This window comes from Arvicanthis niloticus, chromosome 28 (genome assembly GCF_011762505.2).
Source record: "Arvicanthis niloticus isolate mArvNil1 chromosome 28, mArvNil1.pat.X, whole genome shotgun sequence".
NCBI classification, from domain to species: domain Eukaryota; kingdom Metazoa; phylum Chordata; class Mammalia; order Rodentia; family Muridae; genus Arvicanthis; species Arvicanthis niloticus.
The window spans coordinates 9,431,282-9,452,965 of NC_133436.1; the positions used below are offsets into that span (position 1 = coordinate 9,431,282).

Genomic DNA, 21,684 nt, shown 5'->3' on the forward strand with positions numbered 1-21,684 from the left:
ACACTGCTATTGTGCCAGTTATTGTAGCTGTCGCTACAGCTCCAAGAAGCAGGTGACATTGCTTTCATTTCCTGAGGTTATGCAACTAATGCGTTATAGACACAGTACAGATTGATTTGACAGTCCCGTGGTTTCTTCTTCTCTAGACGAGTTATGAGCCAGTTAGTTGTACATGTGTGTCAGCAAGCTAGAATCCAGAGAGACACTTATGAAAAAAAAGACGGTGGCATCACCCTTAGGAGTCTACTAAATATTGTGAAAACCAGGCACTAAACTTGTCATTGCTACACCAAGAGAGAAGCAAGACATGTTGGGAGGGCATAGGAAGCCACTATCCATATTGGAGGTTTGGGGGAGGGGGGTAGAAGGATCTGAGGAAATAGCCAAATGAATTTGGAGATTAGGAGAAGAAGTCACATGTTCAAAACTCTCATAAAAGAGAAAGAATGATAGATAGATGATAGATAGATAGATGATAGATAGATAGATAGATAGATAGATAGATAGATAGATAATAAATCACTTTTGTGGCTTCACTGTTTAGCACTGTCTGTTGTTCTTTTTTATATTCATGTAAATGGCCATATATATAGAAGAGATTTCTTCCTAAGATAAAATTAAAGTAGTATATATTATTCTGCAGTTAGCTTTGTCCCCATATTAAATAAATTTTAAATCTATTTTTCTAGTATTTTCTGTGCATGCACATACATATTCATAAAAAGCATCTAAGAGTTCATTCATGTCTGTGATATTCTTATGATTTATACCTCAGTCTCCCTTTCTGCCTGCTGTTAAGGCAAGCCACCTTACCTGTCTGTGTACATTTTCTGTTCTTTTCAGGCTCACAAATTTATACTCAAATTCATGGTTTCTTATTATGGACACACACTCTGTGTGTGTGTGTGTGTGTGTGTGTGTGTGTGTGTGTATGTTACTGAACTTTCCATCACTGAACAGATACCAAGAAAACTAGCAGAGGAGGGAGAAGATTTATTTTAGCCAACAGAAGTTTTGTTGCATGGTCATTTGGCTCCATGTTTATGGAGGTGAGGCAGAGCATCATGGTGGAAGGTGTATGAGGAAACAGATGCTCACTTCATGGCAGCCAGAAAACAGAGGAGAAAATAACAGGGAAGAGTCAGAGCCTAGAGACACCCTTCAGTGTCATACCCTTAATGACTTCATCCATTAAAGCCAACTTTTTATAATCCAACTTCTCCACAGTCTCTGTTCAGATTTTGAATTCACCAGTGGTCTAAATTATTGATTGAGTCAGAGAACTCCTGACCTAATCATCTCTGGAATATCACAGACACCTAGAAGTCTGCTTCACTAAGCTCCTAGGTGTCTCTCAATCCAGTCAATCAAGTCGACAATCACAGTTTGTCTCATAGTAACAGTAACATACGCAAGTCTGAACCTCTTCTGCCTTCTTAATAATTGGAGTGTTCAGTGTTTTCCATAGTATCATAGTAATGAAAAGTACAGGTGTAACCATCATTATTCAGACTTTGCACTGTTGATAGATACTCACTTTACAGCTAGCTGTTGCTACTAAGAATGAGGTTTGGCAGACTACTGTATGTACCGGGCCTTTTACTTCTATGAGGCAGGTTCTTAGGAACGTGATCGTTAATATATATATATATATATATATATATATATGAATGAGCAAATACAATAAATACATTACATCTTTGTCAACACTTGGTATCATGGTTTTGTTGTTCTGATAGATAGTGTCAACTGGTATTTTCCCTTATTAGTTTAATAGTAGAAGGCATTAATCAAGTCAGTACTACTTAGACAATCTCTCTTCTAAAATGTCACTGGCTTCAGTGGATATAGGATACATTGAGGAAGCAATGTTGTCCTAGTCAGTTAAGAGGGTTTTGGGCAGCCCAGGTAATAGACAGTGATGGCAGCGAGCACTGGATGGCCTGTGGAGAGTGCAGCGTGGAGTCAGTAACTGTCGCCAGCTGTAGGGATAGGCAAAGAAGCAGTCATAGGTGATTCCCAGCGTTCTCGAATAAGTCACAGCTGTGGTTATTGGCAGCATTTAGTGAAGTAGGAATCATCTGAAGGATTACATTGGAGTGAGAGGATAGTCCGGTTTGAATTTGCCTTCTAGACATCCTAGTAAGATGTCTTTGGGCAGCTGATACTCCTGGAGTTGAGAGTACTTAACGAAAAATAAAATAGAATTGGTGTGTCGACTATAACTGAAGCTTTGCACGTGGATGAGACCATCTAAGGCAGGGGTTCTGTGAATCACAACTCCCACCGTGAGGTGGGTGGAGAGGGCACATATGAGATAGTTACATTACAATTCACAACAGTAGCAAAATTACAGTTATGAAGTAGCAAGGAAATAATTTTATGGCTGGGCTCACTACAGCGTGAGGAGCTGTATTAAAGGGTTGCATCATCAGGAAGGTTGAGAAGCACTGCTCTATGGACAAGAGAAAGTTGAGCCTTTAGGAAGTACAGATAGTAGCTGAGAAACAACCATAAGTAAAGACTCTGGACATAACACATGGGGCTAGAAAAGAGAACGCTCGCACAGAGGAGCGTCCAGCTGAGCTGGACCCAGCCTGAGACCAAGTAGCAGGGACAGAAAAGCATGCTGTGTGCTCATGTTCCAGAGATGCTGTGGTGTGCGTCAGCAGCTCAGCCCCACTTGTGATGGTGTCGTGGGTGTAGATGAGGGTGGGCCTCACAGCTGTACACAGAAGCGCACTGAAGGACTGCAGAGCAAAGTTAGCTTTCTTTAACACTGATTCTTTTACTAAATGTGCACTTCCGTCCCTGAACGGAGCTTTCTTAGTCTTTTAGGACAGACTCCAATTTATTGAGCCCTTTTCACAATTGATGAATAGTCTTAAGTATTTAAAGCCTAAACACAGCCCTGTGTCTTACTAGCAAGAGAAGTCTGAACAGATCATCTCTGTTTCTCTTCAGTTCAATAGGAGTGATAGTTCCCAACATGAAATTATTGAAAGTAATAAATTACATTTTCAGCTGAGTGGTAGTGGTACATACCTTTAATTCTAGCAGCCGGGAGGCAGGGACAAGTGGATCTCTGCACCTGCTCTAAAAGATGAGTTCCAGGACAACCAGGGCTACACAGAGAAACAGTACATGAACCATAGCTTTGACTCCGTATTTTATGGACTGTACTATTATTTCCTTTGTACATTTTTAAATGTTTGTATTTTACTTTATGTGTATGGATGTTTGTCTGCGTGTGTGTGTACACAGTGCCAGAGATACAAGGGTCCATGAAACTGGAGTTACCCTGGGAACCAGCCGACCCTTCTGAAAGAGCAAGTGCCCATAAGCATTAAGCCAGCTCTCCAACCTCTGGAAGACAGTTTCCATCCAAGGTCTTTTGAAACAGGTTCACTTGGGGTGTGTGTGTGTGTGTGTGTGTGTGTGTGTGTGTATACATACACATATTCTATTGTTCATTTAGAATTTTCTATTTTACAGAGTTGAAGAACCTATGAATTATGGGAACATCATGTATGACAGGAGGGTGATCCGAGGCAACACTTATGCACTGCCCACAGGACAGGTGGTAAGCACACTGAGTGGCTGGCCTAGTTCAATCCTGTTGTGGTAACAAACACTATGACCAAAAGCAGCTAGAAAGGGAAAAGGCTTATTTAGCTTACACCTCCAGATCACAGCCTGTCATTGAGAGAAGTCAGGGCAGGAGCTGAAGCAGAAATTGGAGCAGAAACCATGGAGAAATGTTTCCACCTGGCTTGCTCAGCCAGCTTTCATACACAACCTAGGGATGGTGCCTCCCACAGTGGGCTGAGCCCTTCACATCAGTCATTAGGCAAAACAGTCTCGTGCAGAGAAGGCCACAGGCAAATCCAATCTGAGTAGTTCCTCAGCTGAGCTTTTTCTCTTCCCAGGTGACTCTGGATGAAAACTAACCAGGACAGTGGTCTAACACAACTTTCATTTTATCTGTGGTGAAGATCAGTTGTACGTTTGTGTCAGATCTTAGTCTGTCACCTAAAATGTTTATAAAATTAAATAAAAATGAATTACTTGAAGAGTGAATTTTTTAAAGACATAGAAGCTGGAGGTGTAGACCATGATAGAGCAGTTGCCTCATGTGCAAGGCCTTCAGTTCAGTCCCCAACACTAACCCCCAAGTATGTCTATATATACTTGAATATGTATGTATGTGTGTGCATATGTGTGTATTGTGTATGTATTATGTATGTATTTATGTATTATATATGTATATGTGTATGCATTGCATAGGCATGTGTGTATGTACATATGTATGTATGTATGTATGTATGTATGTATGTGAATGTTTGATGGACTCAGCACTTCAGTTACAGACGAGTGAACAGTCTGAGGGTGAGTGGTGCTGGTCACAGTTGTGTGAGCATGTCTGCTGTGGAGCTGTATACCCAAGGGCAGTAGATGTGGTGTCAGTTCACTGATTCTACCGTGCATGCTGCTGTCTTTGCAGTGTACTAAATAACCCTGTTTTCTGTAGTCTGTTCTAAGGGAAAGTCCTCTCACCAGCCCGTATATTTCCCAGCATGAAAAAAGAGAAGTAGTAACTTTTACATCATACATATTTTCCACAGTTATAAATAATCACTAAAATAAACCCTATTTTGTCTTTATTCAACAGATTCTAGTAGATCCTCTAAAAGATTCTAACTTTGACTTTGGATCTTTGTACTAAATTGTTGCAGATCAATTTAAGCAATTTACAGACACCATTAGTATGAGGCCACACTGGCTGGCGCCTGACACATTTAGTTTTGTTTAGATTGTCTTATCCTCTACTACTGAAACTATTTAATCTAAAAGTCTTCATTATGTTTTGTTTCTTTACACACTCAAAAACACAACACAGGAGTGTGCATTGTTTTTTATTTTGTTGTTATTGTTGTTGGATTTTGGGGGTTGAGGTTCTTGAGGGTTGGGGGGTTATATGTTTGTTAGGTTTGGTTTTTGACACAGTGTTTCTTTGTGTAGCCCTGGCTGTCCTGGAACTCACTCTGTAGACCAGGCTGTCCTGGAACTCAGAGATCTGCCTGCCTCTGCCTCCCGAGTGCTGGGATTAAAGGTGTACACCACCACTGCTGGGCTAGGACTGCACTTTTAAAAATCATTAGTTATTTAATGTATATGAGTACACTGTGGCTGTCTTCAGACATACAAGAAGAGGGCACCAGATCCCATTACAGATGGTTGTGAGCCACCATGTGACCATGTAATTGCTGGGAATTAAATTCAGGACCTCTAGAAGAGCACTGAGTCGTCTCTCCAGTCCTAACTGTGCATAAAAAAAAAAAAAAAAAAAAAAAAAAAAAAAAAAAAAAAAAAAAAAAAACAAGCTTCTCTAGACAGTTTTGGTGCAGCCAGCTCAGGAAGAGCCCACACATGGGTCTAGACATATTGTGTCACTTTAGCAGTGTAGTGAGCACAATATACCTAGAACAAATGGAAAAAGGTAAATAACCCTTTAAAAAATACCTTTATTCAAATAATCAGCATCTTAGTATAAAAACTGCCCTAAAACTTCCTGTTCCTCCTCCTTAGGACTGAGAATGCCCTAAGATGCCTTCTCAGAAACCCTGAAAGACTCACAAATGGAAGGCTGCAGGCTGGCCAGGGACTTTGAGACTCAGTTGAAAAGCAGCATGCACATATCTTTCTGTGTTTCCTTTCTGCCTCTCCTACACCAAGCTCAGGATGCTGGAGAAGCCCATACCACCCACAGGCATAACCCCAAGGGAGAAGGACTGGCCTACAGACCCATACTTCAGCCAGACACTAAGAGAAGCTGTCCTACTCCTCCCACAGTGTCTGGGAGGCTGGGCTTTATAGGCAACACTCCCACCCTACAAACAGCAAGACAGTGTAAATCGCACATATATAGCAAAAGAATGCAACTCCATCCCCTGTTCCTCCTGCTGAGGCACTGTCCACAAAAGGAGAGCAGGAAGCTGGGTTTCCACCTTCACTCAGCCACAGTGAGCTAAGTAGTAGGAAATGACACATGTTGATGCCCTACTTTTTCTGAGTGCTGGTATCAAAACCAGCAGGGAGCTAGGTTTCTATTCTGTCAAAGAGAAACAACAGAGCAGCAGTCAGTGCTGCTGCCCTCCTGCCACTGCCACATCCAGACACCAGCATCAGCACAACCACCACCACCCAGTATCACTAAGGTGGCAGGAGAGCCTCCTTGGGAGTGAGGCTCCCAGCCCTACTCACACATACACCTACTGTGATAAGAACAACTTCTACTGAAAAGATTGAGTAGGATGTGATGTCTCACCACGTCCAGCTCCAGATCTCTAGCAATAGAGTTACTCACAAAATCAAGACAGTCTCTTGGGAGACAAGCAATCAAGATGGCCGTACATGATGACTTGGATGTGAGAACTGTGAGACTTCTAAAGTAGTCAGAAATATTTCAACCAGAGTGAAAAATTATGAATAATGTATGCCAATGAATAAGCAGCTTAACAGAAAAATAGGGGATATAAAAATGAACCAAATAGAAACTATAGAACTAAAACCTAAAATAACCAGAATAAGAAACTCATTACACAGTCGACAGTGCATTGGAGGCAATGCTAGAAGAAACTGGTGGACTCAGAAGAAAATAAACCATGTGAAACAGAAAATATTTGAATAAATAATGCTTGAAAATTCCACAAACTTAGCAACTGACTTAAGATTGAAGAGATTCAGAACACTGTAAGTAAACCCCAAGGAGAATCAAATGCATACCAAGCCACGTCAGAATCTAACTTTTGGAATCTAAAAGGTCTTGAAAGAAGCTGGAGAGAAACATGTTAACTGAAAACATCACTGGTGTTATGTTAGCAGGCTTCCCATGCGGAACCTTAATTGGTCAGTGTCAAGCCATTTATCTGAGCTCAAGGCTTTTGTTCCAGGACGCCATGCAATGATTGAGAGGTGATCACAGGATATTCAGAGCAAACATTTGAATCTCCCATATAAAGGAAGTAGCAGAAAGGCAGGGCACCAGGCCAGCCAGGTGGAGCTGTGCCTTGTTTTAACCAGTGGTCACTGGATGGAGCCATTCAGATGTAAGATAGTAGAGAAAACAGCTCAAAGTACCTGAGCCCTGAATGTTAGACATATTAAAAGTGGATGCCAGAGGGGAGTGCACCTCAGTAATAGAGTACTGGGCTAATGGAAAGGAGGCCCTGGATTTGACTCCTAGCTCTGAAATTTCATGCTTATTCTACATGAAATTATAAGGAAAGAAACTGTCCTGTGCCTTCCAACACCCAAGACTCTCTGCCAGGAAAGGGAATTCTTGGGGTCCACTGGATTCTGCAGAATTTGGATACCAGGCTTTGCAGAAAAAGCTATATAAGGCCACCAAAGAGCCTCCTGAGAACTTTGTATAGATGGAGGTGTTGTGTGTAAATTTAAAAATATAAAGTATACTCTATAAAGGGCAAAGGGGAGAAGAGTCACCTAGTCACCATCAGCATCCAAGGTCATTTTAGTTAAAGTCTCTTTTAGGGTTCTATTCATTCTTTCTACCTGTCCTGAACTCTAGAGTCTGTAAGCACAATGAGGTTTCCAATCAGTCCCCTGACTAAGCTAATCCTAAGCTAATTCCTGACTTATCTGGGACACAAATGCAGGTCCATTACCTGACCTCATAAGCCTAGGAAAACCATACCTTGGAAGAATGTCTTTTATTAGTTTCTTTGCTATCATCTGAACAGTCTCATTCTTAGTTGGGAAAGCTTCAGTCCACCCTGAAAAGGTGTCTATGAATACCAGTAAGTATTTGTACCCAAATTTTCCTCGTTTTATCTCCATGAAGTCCGTTTCCCAATAGACTCCTCTTGGTGCCCCAGTATCAAGTACTGGGGTTCTTCTTATTGACAGCCATATTGGTCAATTGACAGGCCTCACCATCCTTAACAGTTACAGCTTTTTTCGAATCAGCATCTCTCACTCTGGCCTCAGAGTCATCTCTTAACTTCTTTTAATATATATCCTAGATATGTCACCTGTGGTTGGCAGAGTTGAGCTTTCTTAGCGGAGACTTAATAGCCCAATTTCCCAGGGCCTCCAAGAGGTCCTGGGTTCCCTTCAGACATTCTTCCTTAGTCTCTGCTGCCACAAGACAGTCACCCACATACTGCAAAAAAGGAAGGTTACGATACTGGGTTCTATACTCACTCAGATCTTCATGGAGGGCCTCATCAAATATGGTAGATGAGTTTTTAAATCCCTGGGGCAGACAAGTCCAAATCAGCTGTCCACTAATCCTGCTGCATTTGCTTCTAGTGATTCAGAGTCCTTGGGGCTGTATTGTCAGAATGCCTCCATGACCCTCTCTAAGAAAGCTGCAGGACTCTCATTTTTTCTCCCTGCCTAAAGTCATACACTTTGGTCAGATTTGTGGGCCATCTTGTGGCCACCTTGAAACCTGCCAGCATAGCCTGATGGTAAACCAAGAGCCTCCTCTTACCTTCAACAGTGTTAAAATCCCAGGCTGGTCAAGTTAGGGAAAAACAAGTATCAGTAGCTGCTTGGTTGTTGGTAGGCTCCCTGTGGGGCCAGGAACCAGCTTCCTGGCCTCTGCCTGGATTCTCTCCCTCTCTTCTGTGTTGAAGAGAACCTGCAAACATTGACAATCATCTCAAGTGAGCTGGTGGATGAAGAGGTCTGTTTCCAAGAGATTATTTCTCTGGGGTTGTTTGAAAAGGGAGAATTCTGAGTTTTCTAGTTATAAAGGTCACTGATAGCAAAGGGCCATTAGTGATAAGGTTGGTTCCCTTGGTCATTGACCAACCCAGCTGCACTCAAGGGCAGGATGACAGACTCTGGCTCAGGAGGCAGCCCCCATCAGCTTTGTGTCCCTGCAGTAGGTTCCCCTCCCCCTGCCTGTGATGGTGCCGTCTGTTGCAGAGCTGCCTGTGGTGGCTGCTGTCCCACCTGATGGGGTGACTTGGGTGGGAGTGGAAAGATAACATCCTCCTCCATTCCTCTTTGTAGAGGGATGGTGCAGAAGGAGATGGGTGAGCCAGTATCTCTTCCTTTGTATCCTTGGGCTTTTTGGTAGCCAAGGCTAAAATTTTGCCTATTGTCTGGGGAGAAATGGTTTAAGCCAAGAGGGCGGATCTTCTAGGAGGCCTCACCAAACCACCACGTAAGGTATTTGGTCTGACTGGCCAAATTTGGGTTTAAAAATGACTTTCTCAGTCCATTGGACCAATCTCAAGTCAAAGGATCCTTCTGGGGGCCAGTTTGTGTTGAAAGTGGGCCGTTCTGACCTGCAGAATGTGGTCAATTTACCTTCCTTAATAATGACTGAGAGATTATCCCCCCTAGTTTTAACATCCCTAAAATGGCCAAAGAGCTATTCTAGTGGAGTTGAAGGTGCCTGTCCCATGTTAATACTTCCATCAAAGTCACCTTGTAATGAGAAACACAAATATAACAGAAAAACACAAATTCAACCTTTCCTCTTTAAGGCAGAAATGAGAAACCACCAGAAAGTGGCACTCATACAAAAAAGAAACTCATTCCTTCCTCTCTGTCACACAACACATAAGACCAACCTTTCCTATCAGTTAGAAAAGAGAAATAACCAGTAGAAAGAAAGAAACACAAAAGAAAAGAAACTTGTTCCTTCCTTCTTATCAGGAATAGACAAAAGTAACAGATTGGTTAGGCTACTTTGGCTCTTGGAACCCACACCCACCCCAGATCGAGGCTCAGGACATCTCCTGGCCCCACATGGCCACGGCCCCCAAACACACCTGTTTTAACTATGTCCTGGCCACTGATAGAAATTTAAGACCTTTTCCCAGATGGGTGGACACCCTCAGCTCTTTGAGCCCATGCTCACCCCAGATTGAGGCTCAGGATGTCTCCTGGCAACATGTAACCACAGCCCCCTGATACATCTGTCTTAACTACATCCCGGCCACAGATAACAGATTCGGGGCTTTTTTCTAGAACAGAATTACAAATGTGATACCACTCAGAATTTATGAACAGCACAGACCACGGTGCAACATAGACGCTCAGTACACAAACTTCCAATTTGTGGGCCAAACTGCTTGTACCACATACAGACTACATGGACAGATTCAGCATGGGGACAGACAGGAAGCAGGAAGTTTATCATAGCGATACAAACACACATATAGACAGACCTAGACTGGATTTGCCCTCATCGAGACCCTCCAGATTCATAGTCCTGAAAGCCATGGGGAATTTCCCAGCCAGTGCACTAAAATGTAGTACTAAGGAAGTGTTTGAGAACCCTGAAAGACCAGTCAGGAGCCAACCCAATGCAGTCACACTGTACTGCCTGGTTCTGTGTGTCAACTTGACACAAGCTGGAGTTATCACAGAGAAAGGAGCCTCCCTTGAGGAAATGCCTCTATGAGATTCAGCTGTAAGGCATTTTCTCAATTAGTGATCAAGGGTAGGAAGGCCCCTGGTGGGTGGTACCATCCCTGGGCTGATAATCCTGGGTTCTCTAAGAAAGCAAGCTAAGCAAACCAGGAGAAGCAAGCCAGTAAGCAACATTTCTCCATAGCTTCTGCATCTACTCCTGGCACCAAGTTCCTGTCCTGACTTCCTTTGGTGATGAACAGCAATGTGGAAGTGTAAGCTGAATAAACCCATTTCTCCCCAACTTGCTTCTTGGACATGATGTTTTGTGCAGGAATGGAAACCCAGACTAAGATAAACATCAGGGTCTTTATTCCAGCTAGCTCGGGCTTAACTCACTGCCAACCTGCAGGACAGTTCCAGTGAAGAAAAAGTCCTGAACATTCATCGAGACAAGGTTTTATAGAAAGCAGCAAGCAAGGGGTGAGTGTTTCTAGCCTGGCAAGCATCTAATTGGGGTGCTACTATGATCTTTAGCAAATTGTTTGGTGCTGGGAGCCAAACAATAGACTTAACTTCTGCTTTCCTCCTAATTGGTGGTTGTTAGGCAGGGAGTGGACTTGTAACCTGGAGGTGCAGATTTGTTGGGAATTAGTCTAGAAATTGGTGCTAAATGCGGTATTTGTTGGGGGAAAATAACCTAGAGATGCAGGTCTTGTTAGGGGTACCCTACAAACTGGAGATAGGTTCAGATTTTGTTGGGGAGGGGTGTTGGGAGCCGACTTTAGCAGAAAGCGGCTAGATCAACTTTGCAGCCATCTGGAACCATATACCCTGACGAAAGATTTGGTTTTCAATAGCCTACAACAGCTGAAGCACACTCTGATATCCCACATATTTTGTGTTGCTGTTTACTGGCCCCAGCTGCAAGGTGCACGTGGTAGTCACGCCTGCAGAGGGGTAACTTGGAAACTGATGCTAGGTACTGACTGGCCTGTTAGTTTAATTGAGTTTAAACTTAGGTCACGTTTGCTAAGATGGAGTTTGAACCCAAAAAATTTGGTCTCTCAATCTTTGATCAGCAACCCTAAAGGCCAGGAAGCATGGATGATACTTTAAGCCCTGAAGGAAATAACTGTGAGCCAAGGTTGTTGTATCCAGGAAATCTGTCTTCTGAGGTTGATAATGAAGTCTGCACATTTGAGGGCAATCCAGTACTTGAGAAGCTACTTAAAGAATACTGTACTCAGTGGAGGAGACAGTCTCAGGAAAAGGAAACTTCACATCAGAAATAGATTAACAAAAGAATCCATCGTGTCCAACACAGTAAACAAAAAAGCCCTAACACCAATTAATAAAAACCTAAAACAATCAATAAAGTCACAAGAATTAGTAAACATCCCTCCATAACCTCATTATGTAAGTGGATTCAACTCACCAATAAAGAGCTATAGACTGGCTGATTGGATTTAAAAAAAAAAAAATTGTTTCTACTATCTGTTACTTCCAAGAAAAAGCTCACTGGTGAAAGGCTAGAACCAAAGAATGAAGTCAGTTTAAGTAGAAGCCAAAAATAAACTGGCACAGGTGGCTTTTTTGGCATGTGATAAAGCCAACTGCAAACCAAAGTCAGTCAAAAGAGATGAAGAAGGCCACTGTACATTAACAAAGGTAATAGTCCACCAATATACAACAATTATAAATACATATGTGTCAAATATTTTGTAAAACAAATACAAATGAGCATAAAAGGCCTTATGGGTCCTGCTACTAAAAGAGTAGATGGTCAGTACCCCATTCTCATCTTTAGATAGGTCATTAAAACTAAACGTCAACCAACTTTGGGGTTAAACTGTACCATAGATCAAATGGACCTAACATTGGCAGAATAGTCAGTCCATCCAACAGAATGGAGTATGCACTCCCTCCAGCAACCCCTGGACTTTCTCTAAAGTGGGCCATATTCTAGGTCACAAAGAATGCTTTAATAAATACAAAAGAGAGGTAGGTGCTTTTCAATGATATGACTGGTTTAGAAAGCATTCTCAAAGCTATAGTTTACCTAATTTCAGTGCCATCTGATCTTTTATTATGTTTTAAATTATTCCCTTTTCTAATGTTCATACATTCATTAAATTAAACATTTTAAAATAATAAAACAGTGCAAAAGAATCAAAATAATTTTTATTCTTTATCAGATTATAGTGGATTAAAAGGGGGGAAAACCCCTACTGAAATAAATTCTTAAAGACTGAACAGTATACTCTTGAATACCCTTGTTGTATTGTAGAAATCAGAGAGACGGTTATGAAAAGAAGTTTATAGCTAAATTAGATCAAGAGAAATTGGACATGGTGGGATGTGCCTGTAGTCTCAGCATTTGAGAGGCTAAGGCAGGAGGAACACCAGGAGTTCAAGTCCAGCTTTGGTATACATAGGGAGTTCCATGCCAACATAGGTTACAAAGCAAAATGCCTGGCTCAAAACAACAACAGCAACCATCAGAGATCTCAAATAAGTGACCTAATGATGTGCCTCAAGAATGAAAACAAGAACAAGACAAAGCTAAAAAGCAGTAAGTGACAACAATAAATACCAGGTTAGGTGAGTGAAGGAGACTCCATCAACCCAAAGTTCCTGAAAGGACAGATAAGATTGACAGACCCTAACCAAACTAACCAGAAGAATGAAAAAAGCTAATTAATAAAACTATTAATGGGAGTTTACAAAAGACTCCTGTGAAATCCAGATAATCATTGGGGAATACTTTTTAAACATATGGTTTTTTGATTTTGCTTTTTTAATGAAAATCTTGGGTCTGGAGAGAGCTTGCTCATTATTTAAGAGCAGTGGCTGATCTTCCAGAGGAACAGGTTTTAGTCATGGTATATATCCTTTTAAATATGTTGTTGAATAAGATTTGCAAGAATTTAATCGGGAATCGTGTCTGTGTTCATCAGGGAAATTGGTTTGTAGCTGCTTCTGGTGTGTCCTCGTCTGGCTTTGGCCTTGGGACCACACTGCCTTTCTAGAGCAGATGTGATAGTCCTTCATTGTATTTTGTAGACAACTTTGAGAAGTATTGAGAGACACTAAAAACTATTTGTTTAGTTTGGGTTTCCAGCACCAATGTGGCAGCTCACAATCATATATAAGTCCAATTCCAGGGGTCTAATGCCCTCCTCTGGCTTCTGAAAGCACTGGGAAATTACATGCACACATGCATGCAAAATACTCATATATAAAAATAATAAAGTAAAATAATGGAAACATAGAAAAATGGATAAAAACACAAATGACCTATCAAAGTTAAGTCACAAAGAGATGGGTAATTTAAATAGATTCATAAGAAGTAATGAGATTGAAGCAGTAATAAAGTTTCCCCAAAGAAAAGGTAAGGGCTAGGTGGAGTCTCTGCCAAATTGTTATAAACCTTGAAGAAAGAGTGCTGCTCAAAGTAGCCCCAACATACAAAGGAAGACATCACACCTGCTCTAGAAAGCTGGTGTTCCCTGATGCCAGAGCCAGGGAGGACATAACAAAGAAAACTACAACTGGTACAAATGAATTTCCCTAATAAACATACATGATATTTATCAGTAAAACTGCAAGTTTTATTCAGCAACACATTAAAAAAGGTGTGCCCTGTGACTGAGGTGGTTTCACCCCAAGGAAGCAAGTTTGAACCAATAGATGGAAATGATTAACATAAATGGATGTGTGGACAGACACCATATGACCAGTGTGTACAGAGAACACCTTTGGTAAATGCTCAGCTCGGTGTCCTTCTTGATGAACAGTAGAGCACCCATAACATAATAAATGTATACCCAACATGACACTAAATGGAGAAACACTGAAAACATTTCCTCTGAAATCAGGAGCCAGGCAAGGACAACCACTCTTATTCAATATAAACTCAATGCCTTACCTAAAGCAATAAAGCAAGAGAGAGAAACAAAGAATAGGTGCAGGAAAGGAGCAAGTCAAAGTTGCCCATACTTCAGTGACCCTAATGATGCCACCAGAGACCTTATAAACACTCAGCCAAGTACCAAGATACACAATCATCAACTACCACCAAAATCAATAACAACTTAATAACAAACTTGCACAGAAAGAAATCAGGAAAAACTTCCATTAGCTTCAAAATATAGACAGATACCCAAGGAAGAGAAAGATGTCCACACCTATGGAAGAAATATAGACAGATACCCAAGGAAGAGAGAGATGTCCACACCTATGAAAGAAATATAGACAGATACCCAAGGAAGAGAAAGATGTCCACACCTATGGAAGAAATATAGACAGATACCCAAGGAAGAGAAAGATGTCCACACCTATGGAAGAAATTACAGTTAGCAGTGCAAGACAGGAAGACATAGCATGCTCATGGATTGGCATAATAATGTAAAAATGTTTGTTATCAAAGGTGGTGTAAAGATTCCGTGTAATTCTTATCAAAATCTTAATCACATTCTTAGCAGAAATAGAAAAACACTCAAGCTAATGCTTCCCTAACCTTATGATGAATCCTTCTTGTTTTCATGAGCCTGCTTTTCCTGTATTATTTTTTAGCTGAAAACCTCTTTTTTTAAAATATATATTCATGTATTAATACTGCAAATTGAAAGGCAAATGTGAATGTTTGAAGAAAGTATCTTCATACCTAATAATGTCTAATGGAAGTACTTATAATTAGCTAGTAGTTTGAAATTATATATGTATGCAGAATATTACGGACTAATTAAGTATAAAGAGAATGAGGGAATGATTAGAAAGTTAATGCAAAGGTTCAGTTATGTTTATGGTGCAAAGACAGATTCAGCTGCATAGAATATAAATTGTGACTTCTAGCCTATGGAATGTACATGTGTACATTTGGATATGTTACATTTATAGGAAGAATATGAATTATTTATACATATATCTCAAATTTCTTTATTATTTAAAGGATATAGAGAGAATAAAATCATTTTTTCAATAAAAAAAATAGAAAAACAATACTAAAACTTCTGTGGAATCACCACAGACCCCAAATACCAATGCAATCCTAAGTAGAAAGAATGGGGGCACTTGGAGGTGCTGAGGCAGAAGAATCATGAGGTTGAGGCTGGTCTGAGCTATGTAGGAAGGCCTTGTTTCAAAGAAGCAATGAGGAGAAAATTGTAAATGGATAGATTTAAATGTGAAATATAAGAGAATTTCATATTCTTTTATAAAATGGATGGGAGGGTGGCTCACACAGAAACTAAGTGGACTGATGACAAGCCTTGTAAGGAAATGGAAGGGCAAGCTACAAAACTTTACAAACCACACTCCAACAGATAACAACATGCTAACAAAGGGCTTATAATGAAAATATATCATTCTCAAAGCTTGAAAGCTAAAAAGTACACAAACCGCCTAGAAAAATGTCAAAAGCTGTGAGCCAGAGAGAAGATACTGCTGACAGACACATCAAAAGATGCAGCACTGTCTACATGATGAAATGATGAAAAGCCTGTGTGTCCAGACAGTCAACTTGGACTCAGCAAAGGCAGAGTTGGGGTGGGGTGGGGGTGGCTGGAAAGGTGGCTCACCAGTTAAGAGGAACGGAGTTTGTTTCCTAGCACCAATGTTGGGTGACTCATAATGACTTGTAACTCCAGCTCTGTGCTAATCTAATGCCTTCTTATAAACCCCAGCACCTGCACGCACACACACACAGACACACACACACACTCGCACATAATTAAAAATAAAAATCTTGAAACAAGTAGGAGGAGGTAGGTAGGTTACTGAGACATGATAATGACCTAAATGCCTCAGGTAAATACTTAGGAAAAAGCAAGTCACTTTCAAGGTGTTTTGTGCTGTAGGATTCCTTGTATATAACATTTAAAAAAAATAATAAAATTGCTAATAAGACTGTAAGTGTTCCCAATTCAAAGAAATGACAGATATGCTCATTGTTATAATCTAACCACTACACATTGTATGTGTGTGTTGAAGTGTCACACTGTGTCCTGTAAATATGTACAGTTCCTTTATGGTGATTAAAAAAAAAAAAAAACATAGGGTCTGGGAGATGCTCAGTCAGGAAAGTATCTGTCTTGTAAGCATGAGGACTTGAGTCTGATCTCCAGACCCCACTAAAAAGTGCTGGACATAGGGTAGCACACTTGGTATCCCCGAACTGGGAAGGTCCAGACAGGAGGATCCCTAGGGCCCACTGGCCACCTGTCTCACCTATTGGGTAGACTCCAGGCCAGTGAGAAACCCTGTCTCAAAAGTGGTATTGGCATTTCTGAGGATGGCACCCAGGGTTGTCCTCTGGCCTTTATACATGTGCTTTGGCACGTGTACTACAAACCCACACTCACAGACATGAACTTGCACATACACAAATATACATAGTCACACACAAGATTTAAAATTTGTTTATATTTCAGATATTGAGACTTTTCATTCAAAATACTGTCCAATTTCCCTCTTCCTTTTGTAATTGTGTTAAGTTAAAGCAGGCAGTGTTTCCAGCCCTCTGATCAGCTTCTTTTGTGTACTCAAAGATGCTTTCTTTGGACTCAGAATGTTTTCTCTTTGAACGAACTGATAAAAAAAATTAAGGGAAATCTATCCCATTGAATTCAGATTTATTTAAAAAAAACTAACGGTTTTCCATTTCTTTACTATCCACTAAAAGTTTACTGTAACAGAATACACACACACACACACACACACACACACACACACTTACTAGGCACCAGAGGAACTGGTGGTAAAAGTGCTTGATGAAGGGAAATGGGGTTAGCTAGGACTCTGCACCCATGTGTCCCAGTGTGCATTTGCTGTGACCTTTGCATCACCTGACCACATTGCAGCAAAATGGCCCTCCTCACACCCTCACCATGCTGGTGATCATCAGGAGCCATTAGCTGACACAAGCTTTGCTGCTGGCCGGGCATGGCTTGGTCAGTGGCAGCAGCGATCTGCTTTGAGAAGTGATGTCTGGTATTTCTAAGCCTTGTCTGTCCCTCTCAGCCTGGACAGCCTGATCCTCTAGAGCTTCAGCGACAGCAGCAGGCCAGGAGAAGGGCTCTTGCCAGAAAACGGGCCCAGGAGCAGCTCAGACCACGGACGCCTGAGCCCGTGGAGGGCAGGAAGCATGTGGACGTGCAGACAGGTACATGGTCCCGCCCCTGGCGTCACAGCCACCTAGCTGCTCATAGCAGTCCATTGGAGCTTACATTTCATTTCCTTTAGAATATTTCTGTCTCCCATGTGTATGTGTCAATCCCTCCCCATTATGTGGTAGGGAAGTCTGTTTATAATATATAGATCACATGTCATTATAGTGTCAGAAGTACTAGAAGGAGAGATTTGGATTTGACAAAAGAGTTTTCTGACTACAAATTCTCTCAGCCCTTTCCACATATTACATGTCTGTCTTGGTGAAGGCGACTGTTGCCATGATAAAACACCATGACCAAAACAACTTGGGGAGGAAAGGGTTTATTAGGCTCATACTTCCACATTGTAGTCTCTCTCTGAACTAAGTCCTGACAGGAACTCAAGCAGGTCCTGGAACCTGGACGGGTGCTGCTTACTGGCTTACATCCCAATGGCTTGCTCAGCCTGCTTTCTTACAGAACCCAGGACCACCTTCCCAGGGATGGTACCACCCACAATGGGCAGGGCCCTCCCCTGTCAATCACTAATTTTAAAAATGCCCTAGAGGATTGCCTACAGCCCAGTCTTATAGAGGCAGTTTCTTAATTGAAATTCCTTCCTCTCAGATGACTCCAAACCTGTATTAAGTTGACATAAAATTAGCACAATTTCAAAGTAGGATTATTATTCACAACCCAACATGAGTTACTTTTCTTTTCAAGCCTGACAGGAGAGCGTTGCAGCTCTGTGTGGATGTTTTACTTGTCTTTCAGGAAGAATAAACCCACTCATTTTTAGTCATCTGCTTTTTGCATTGGCCTGTTTCCTTTGCTCTCTTTGACTTTGCACATAGGTGCCTGTAAAGCAGGTTCCAGGAGTCCTTGCTTCCCCCCACCCCCACCCCACCCCCGTCAGCTGTAGAGACTTTCCTTATGAAGAGCTAAGGAGGTCCTGAGTGTGTGAATGTACAAGCAGCACATGAAGTTCTGAGTAAGTGTGTATTGTTGACATGGGCTTCCGACCACAGCACACTGGCAAAGCCTTCTGCTCGGAGTGTGAATGTACAGTGTGCAAGTATGTGTTACAAGTGACTGACCAGTGTGTGCAAAGACAAGCAACTGCAGCTTTCTCCTCCCAGATGTTTACAGCCTGAGACTACTTGCTACAGACACTCCTACGGACACTAGCTAACCACTTCCCACCCCATCCCATGATGTGCGTAATAAATATGCTGAGACTCTGGGGTGCTATGATAGTAGGTGCCTCCATCAGAGCGGGCATAGCCCACCTGACCCCAGCCTTTCTGTACATGTACATGTGTCTGTGTGTCTGCCCTTTCTTCATTCCCTGGTCAGGTTTCCAGAACCAGGCTGTGCTGGACAAGGCATTTCCTGTTGACAGGACTTTGGTAATCAGACAGTACTTGTTCTCTTTAGATTGATTGACTTGAGAGTCTTTGTCTATCCAGTGAAGGCCATGAGCAGGTCACTATGATTATTTCTAAACTAAAACCAAAAAGAGTAAACCACATTGCTTTCCCTACTCCTAAGCCAAGCATGGAATGAGTGGGTGTCTGTGATTAGCCATCCTTGTGATCCTGACACCTGAGGCTTAGTGTTGGGCCTGGGTGTGTATAAAAGCTGTGAGTGTGGCCAACTCAAAATTGTAAGTTCGAAACATGAGAGCTTTGCTAATGCGTGGGGGCGGGGGGGTCTCAAGCCAAGCTTCATACCATCTGGATATTAACTGATAGAGCCCCTACTTTTTATTTACTATTGCCTCTGGCCCTTTACCTGTTACTCTCTTGTGTTAAAAAAAAAAAAAAAAAAAAAAAAATCCTGTGTGACAAGTAACCCCTGATCCTTCTTACATGTGAGGAGACTAAGGGCAGAGAGCTGTAGAGCTTGGCTGGATCCTGTATTCAATGTTCAAGTTCTTCACATGGTGCACATCGCCCTGCCTCATCAAGGTATTAATGTGACACATACCTGCACGTGCCTGTTTCTACTGTGCATAGGGAGAATACCAAAGGTGGTTTGGTGCATGAGTCCTAAAATTCCCAGCCACCTAACACACTTATAGCTAATCCTGTTAAAGATGCAGTCTCTTACAGACACCTACATCTCATGTTCTCCTTTAGTCCGGTGGAAAGTCCAGGGTGTTTCAGCCATGACGAATACTCTTAGCTCAGTGAGTAAACTGAGCCCCACATTTGAGCACTTTCATTCTAAGATTTATTTTCTAATCCATTTAATTTGGTATCATTTTGGCTTAGGAGTTTATTTTGTTGTTTTGAGTGTTGAGCTCACGCTCACTCTTGATCCTGGCTCGGCCTTAGATGCGAGGTCCCCCTCCCTCAGCATCTGAAGTGCTGAGATTTGCAGATACGTGCCACCATGCCTGGTAACTTAATTCTGTTTGGGGTAAGCTGACATTTCAAATACATGTGTGTGCCAAAAATAGGCCATAATTAATTGTCAGCTCTGTACATAATGTTCTTTCTAGAATTATACCTTGAAGAAATTGCTGACCGCATAGTGGAAGTCGACATGGAATGCCAGACAGATGCATTTCTGGACAGACCACCAACACCCCTCTTCATTCCTGCCAAAACCGGCAAAGATGTGGCCACTCAGATCCTAGAAGGAGAGGTACAGAACATCCTTTTGCTTCCTTCTGTCTTGAAAAATGGCATAAAAGTAGGCTCAGGTAGCGCTTCACAGAGGGAAGAGCCATTTCACAGTCAGACTCAGTTTTTGGATTTCTTTCCAGATATTACCTATGGTAGTTTTATCCTGTAGTACCAAGAAATGTTTTCAAGTGTACTATTTTGATTCCTACTTTCTGGTGAAAAATAAATTCATTACAAATATTTTTACACATTCAATTTTGCTTACATGTTTGCTTAATGTGTGTACCTAAGATTTGCACCAAATAAGGAAGAGGACTACCCTTTATATAAGAGATTCCACTCTCAGTGACTTGTGGAGTACATAACTTTTATGAAGGAACTGTGTTTAAGAACTCTGGATGACATGGCCATCTCCACGTGGGATGCATGAGTAGGCCAGTTTATGGAACTAAAGTCAGTGACTACATGAGCGAGGAGGTGGAGACGTGAGAATAAAGAGACTTGAGAAACTCAATGAAGTCTGGAAAAGGAAGGAAGATTTTACGCTCTGCAGAGAAGTGACGACTTGTTAGACTTGAGTCACTTCAGATGGACACTATTCTTAGTCCTTAGTTTGTTCAACTGTCATTTTTAAGAACAGCCAGTCAATGTTTAGCAGAAAACAGACAGAATATGAAAGACAGGACTTTGACCTTTAGTTTCAGAATTCCAGCTTAAAATTGTTAAGTGTTAGAGTTCACATTGATAAACATGGATTTCCTTGATTGTTTTAGCTTAATAGATTTTGCCTATAATCAGAGTGTTCCTCTGTGTGCCTTATAGGGTTGTTTTGAGAGTTAAAACACATACAGTGGCAGTAAGTGTCTGACTCACAGGTGACATAGCAATCTCCTGTTGTCATCCCCCTTGACATTCTTATTATACATTTGGTTCATGATTAAAATTTTGTTTGCTTTCTTTTGTGTTTAAGCTTTTTGACTTTGATCTTGAAGTCAAGCCAATGTTAGAGGTTCTGGTGGGGAAGACAATTGAGCAGGCCCTTTTAGAGGTGATGGAAGAGGAGGAGCTAGCCAACCTGCGGGCCAGTCAGTATGCATATGAAGAAATACGCAACGTGGAGCTGGCTGAAGTGCAGCGACTGGAAGAGCAAGAGAGAAGGCACCGAGAGGAAAAGGTACAGCTGCCTGCCTGCCTGCCTGCCTGCCTGCCTGCCTGCCTGCCTGCCTGCCTGCCTGCCTGCCTGTCTGTCTGTTTTGGTCTTTTACTTTTTCTCTTATTTCTTTGGGATTGATGCCAGAGCCTTGCATATGCTGGACCCATCCCCTACATACGATACCCAAAACTGTTCCTTAGTCTCTTAGCCACTTAATACATTATGTCCAAATTTACATATAGCATACCATGAAGCCAGTAATCCTTTTTACTAAAGAGTAATTGCTTATATGAAGAACCCAGCACTGTGAGAATGTTCCTGTGAAAGAGACTTACAGTCTTTATTGCTCAGG

The 21,684-nt window shown here is 41.7% G+C and overlaps 1 protein-coding gene across 3 annotated transcripts in view; it reads left to right on the forward strand.

The window, feature by feature from the left end:
* Rsph3 (radial spoke head 3) overlaps positions 1-21,684 on the forward strand; it is a 47,730-nt gene that overhangs the window by 3,798 nt on the left and 22,248 nt on the right. For all 3 annotated transcript variants that reach the window (XM_076926682.1, XM_076926681.1, XM_076926680.1), the window contains exons 2-5: positions 3,496-3,583; positions 17,419-17,560; positions 20,053-20,198; positions 21,150-21,353. In XM_076926682.1, coding sequence (XP_076782797.1) covers positions 3,496-3,583; positions 17,419-17,560; positions 20,053-20,198; positions 21,150-21,353 — 580 coding nt within the window. The remainder of the gene's footprint in view (positions 1-3,495; positions 3,584-17,418; positions 17,561-20,052; positions 20,199-21,149; positions 21,354-21,684) is intronic.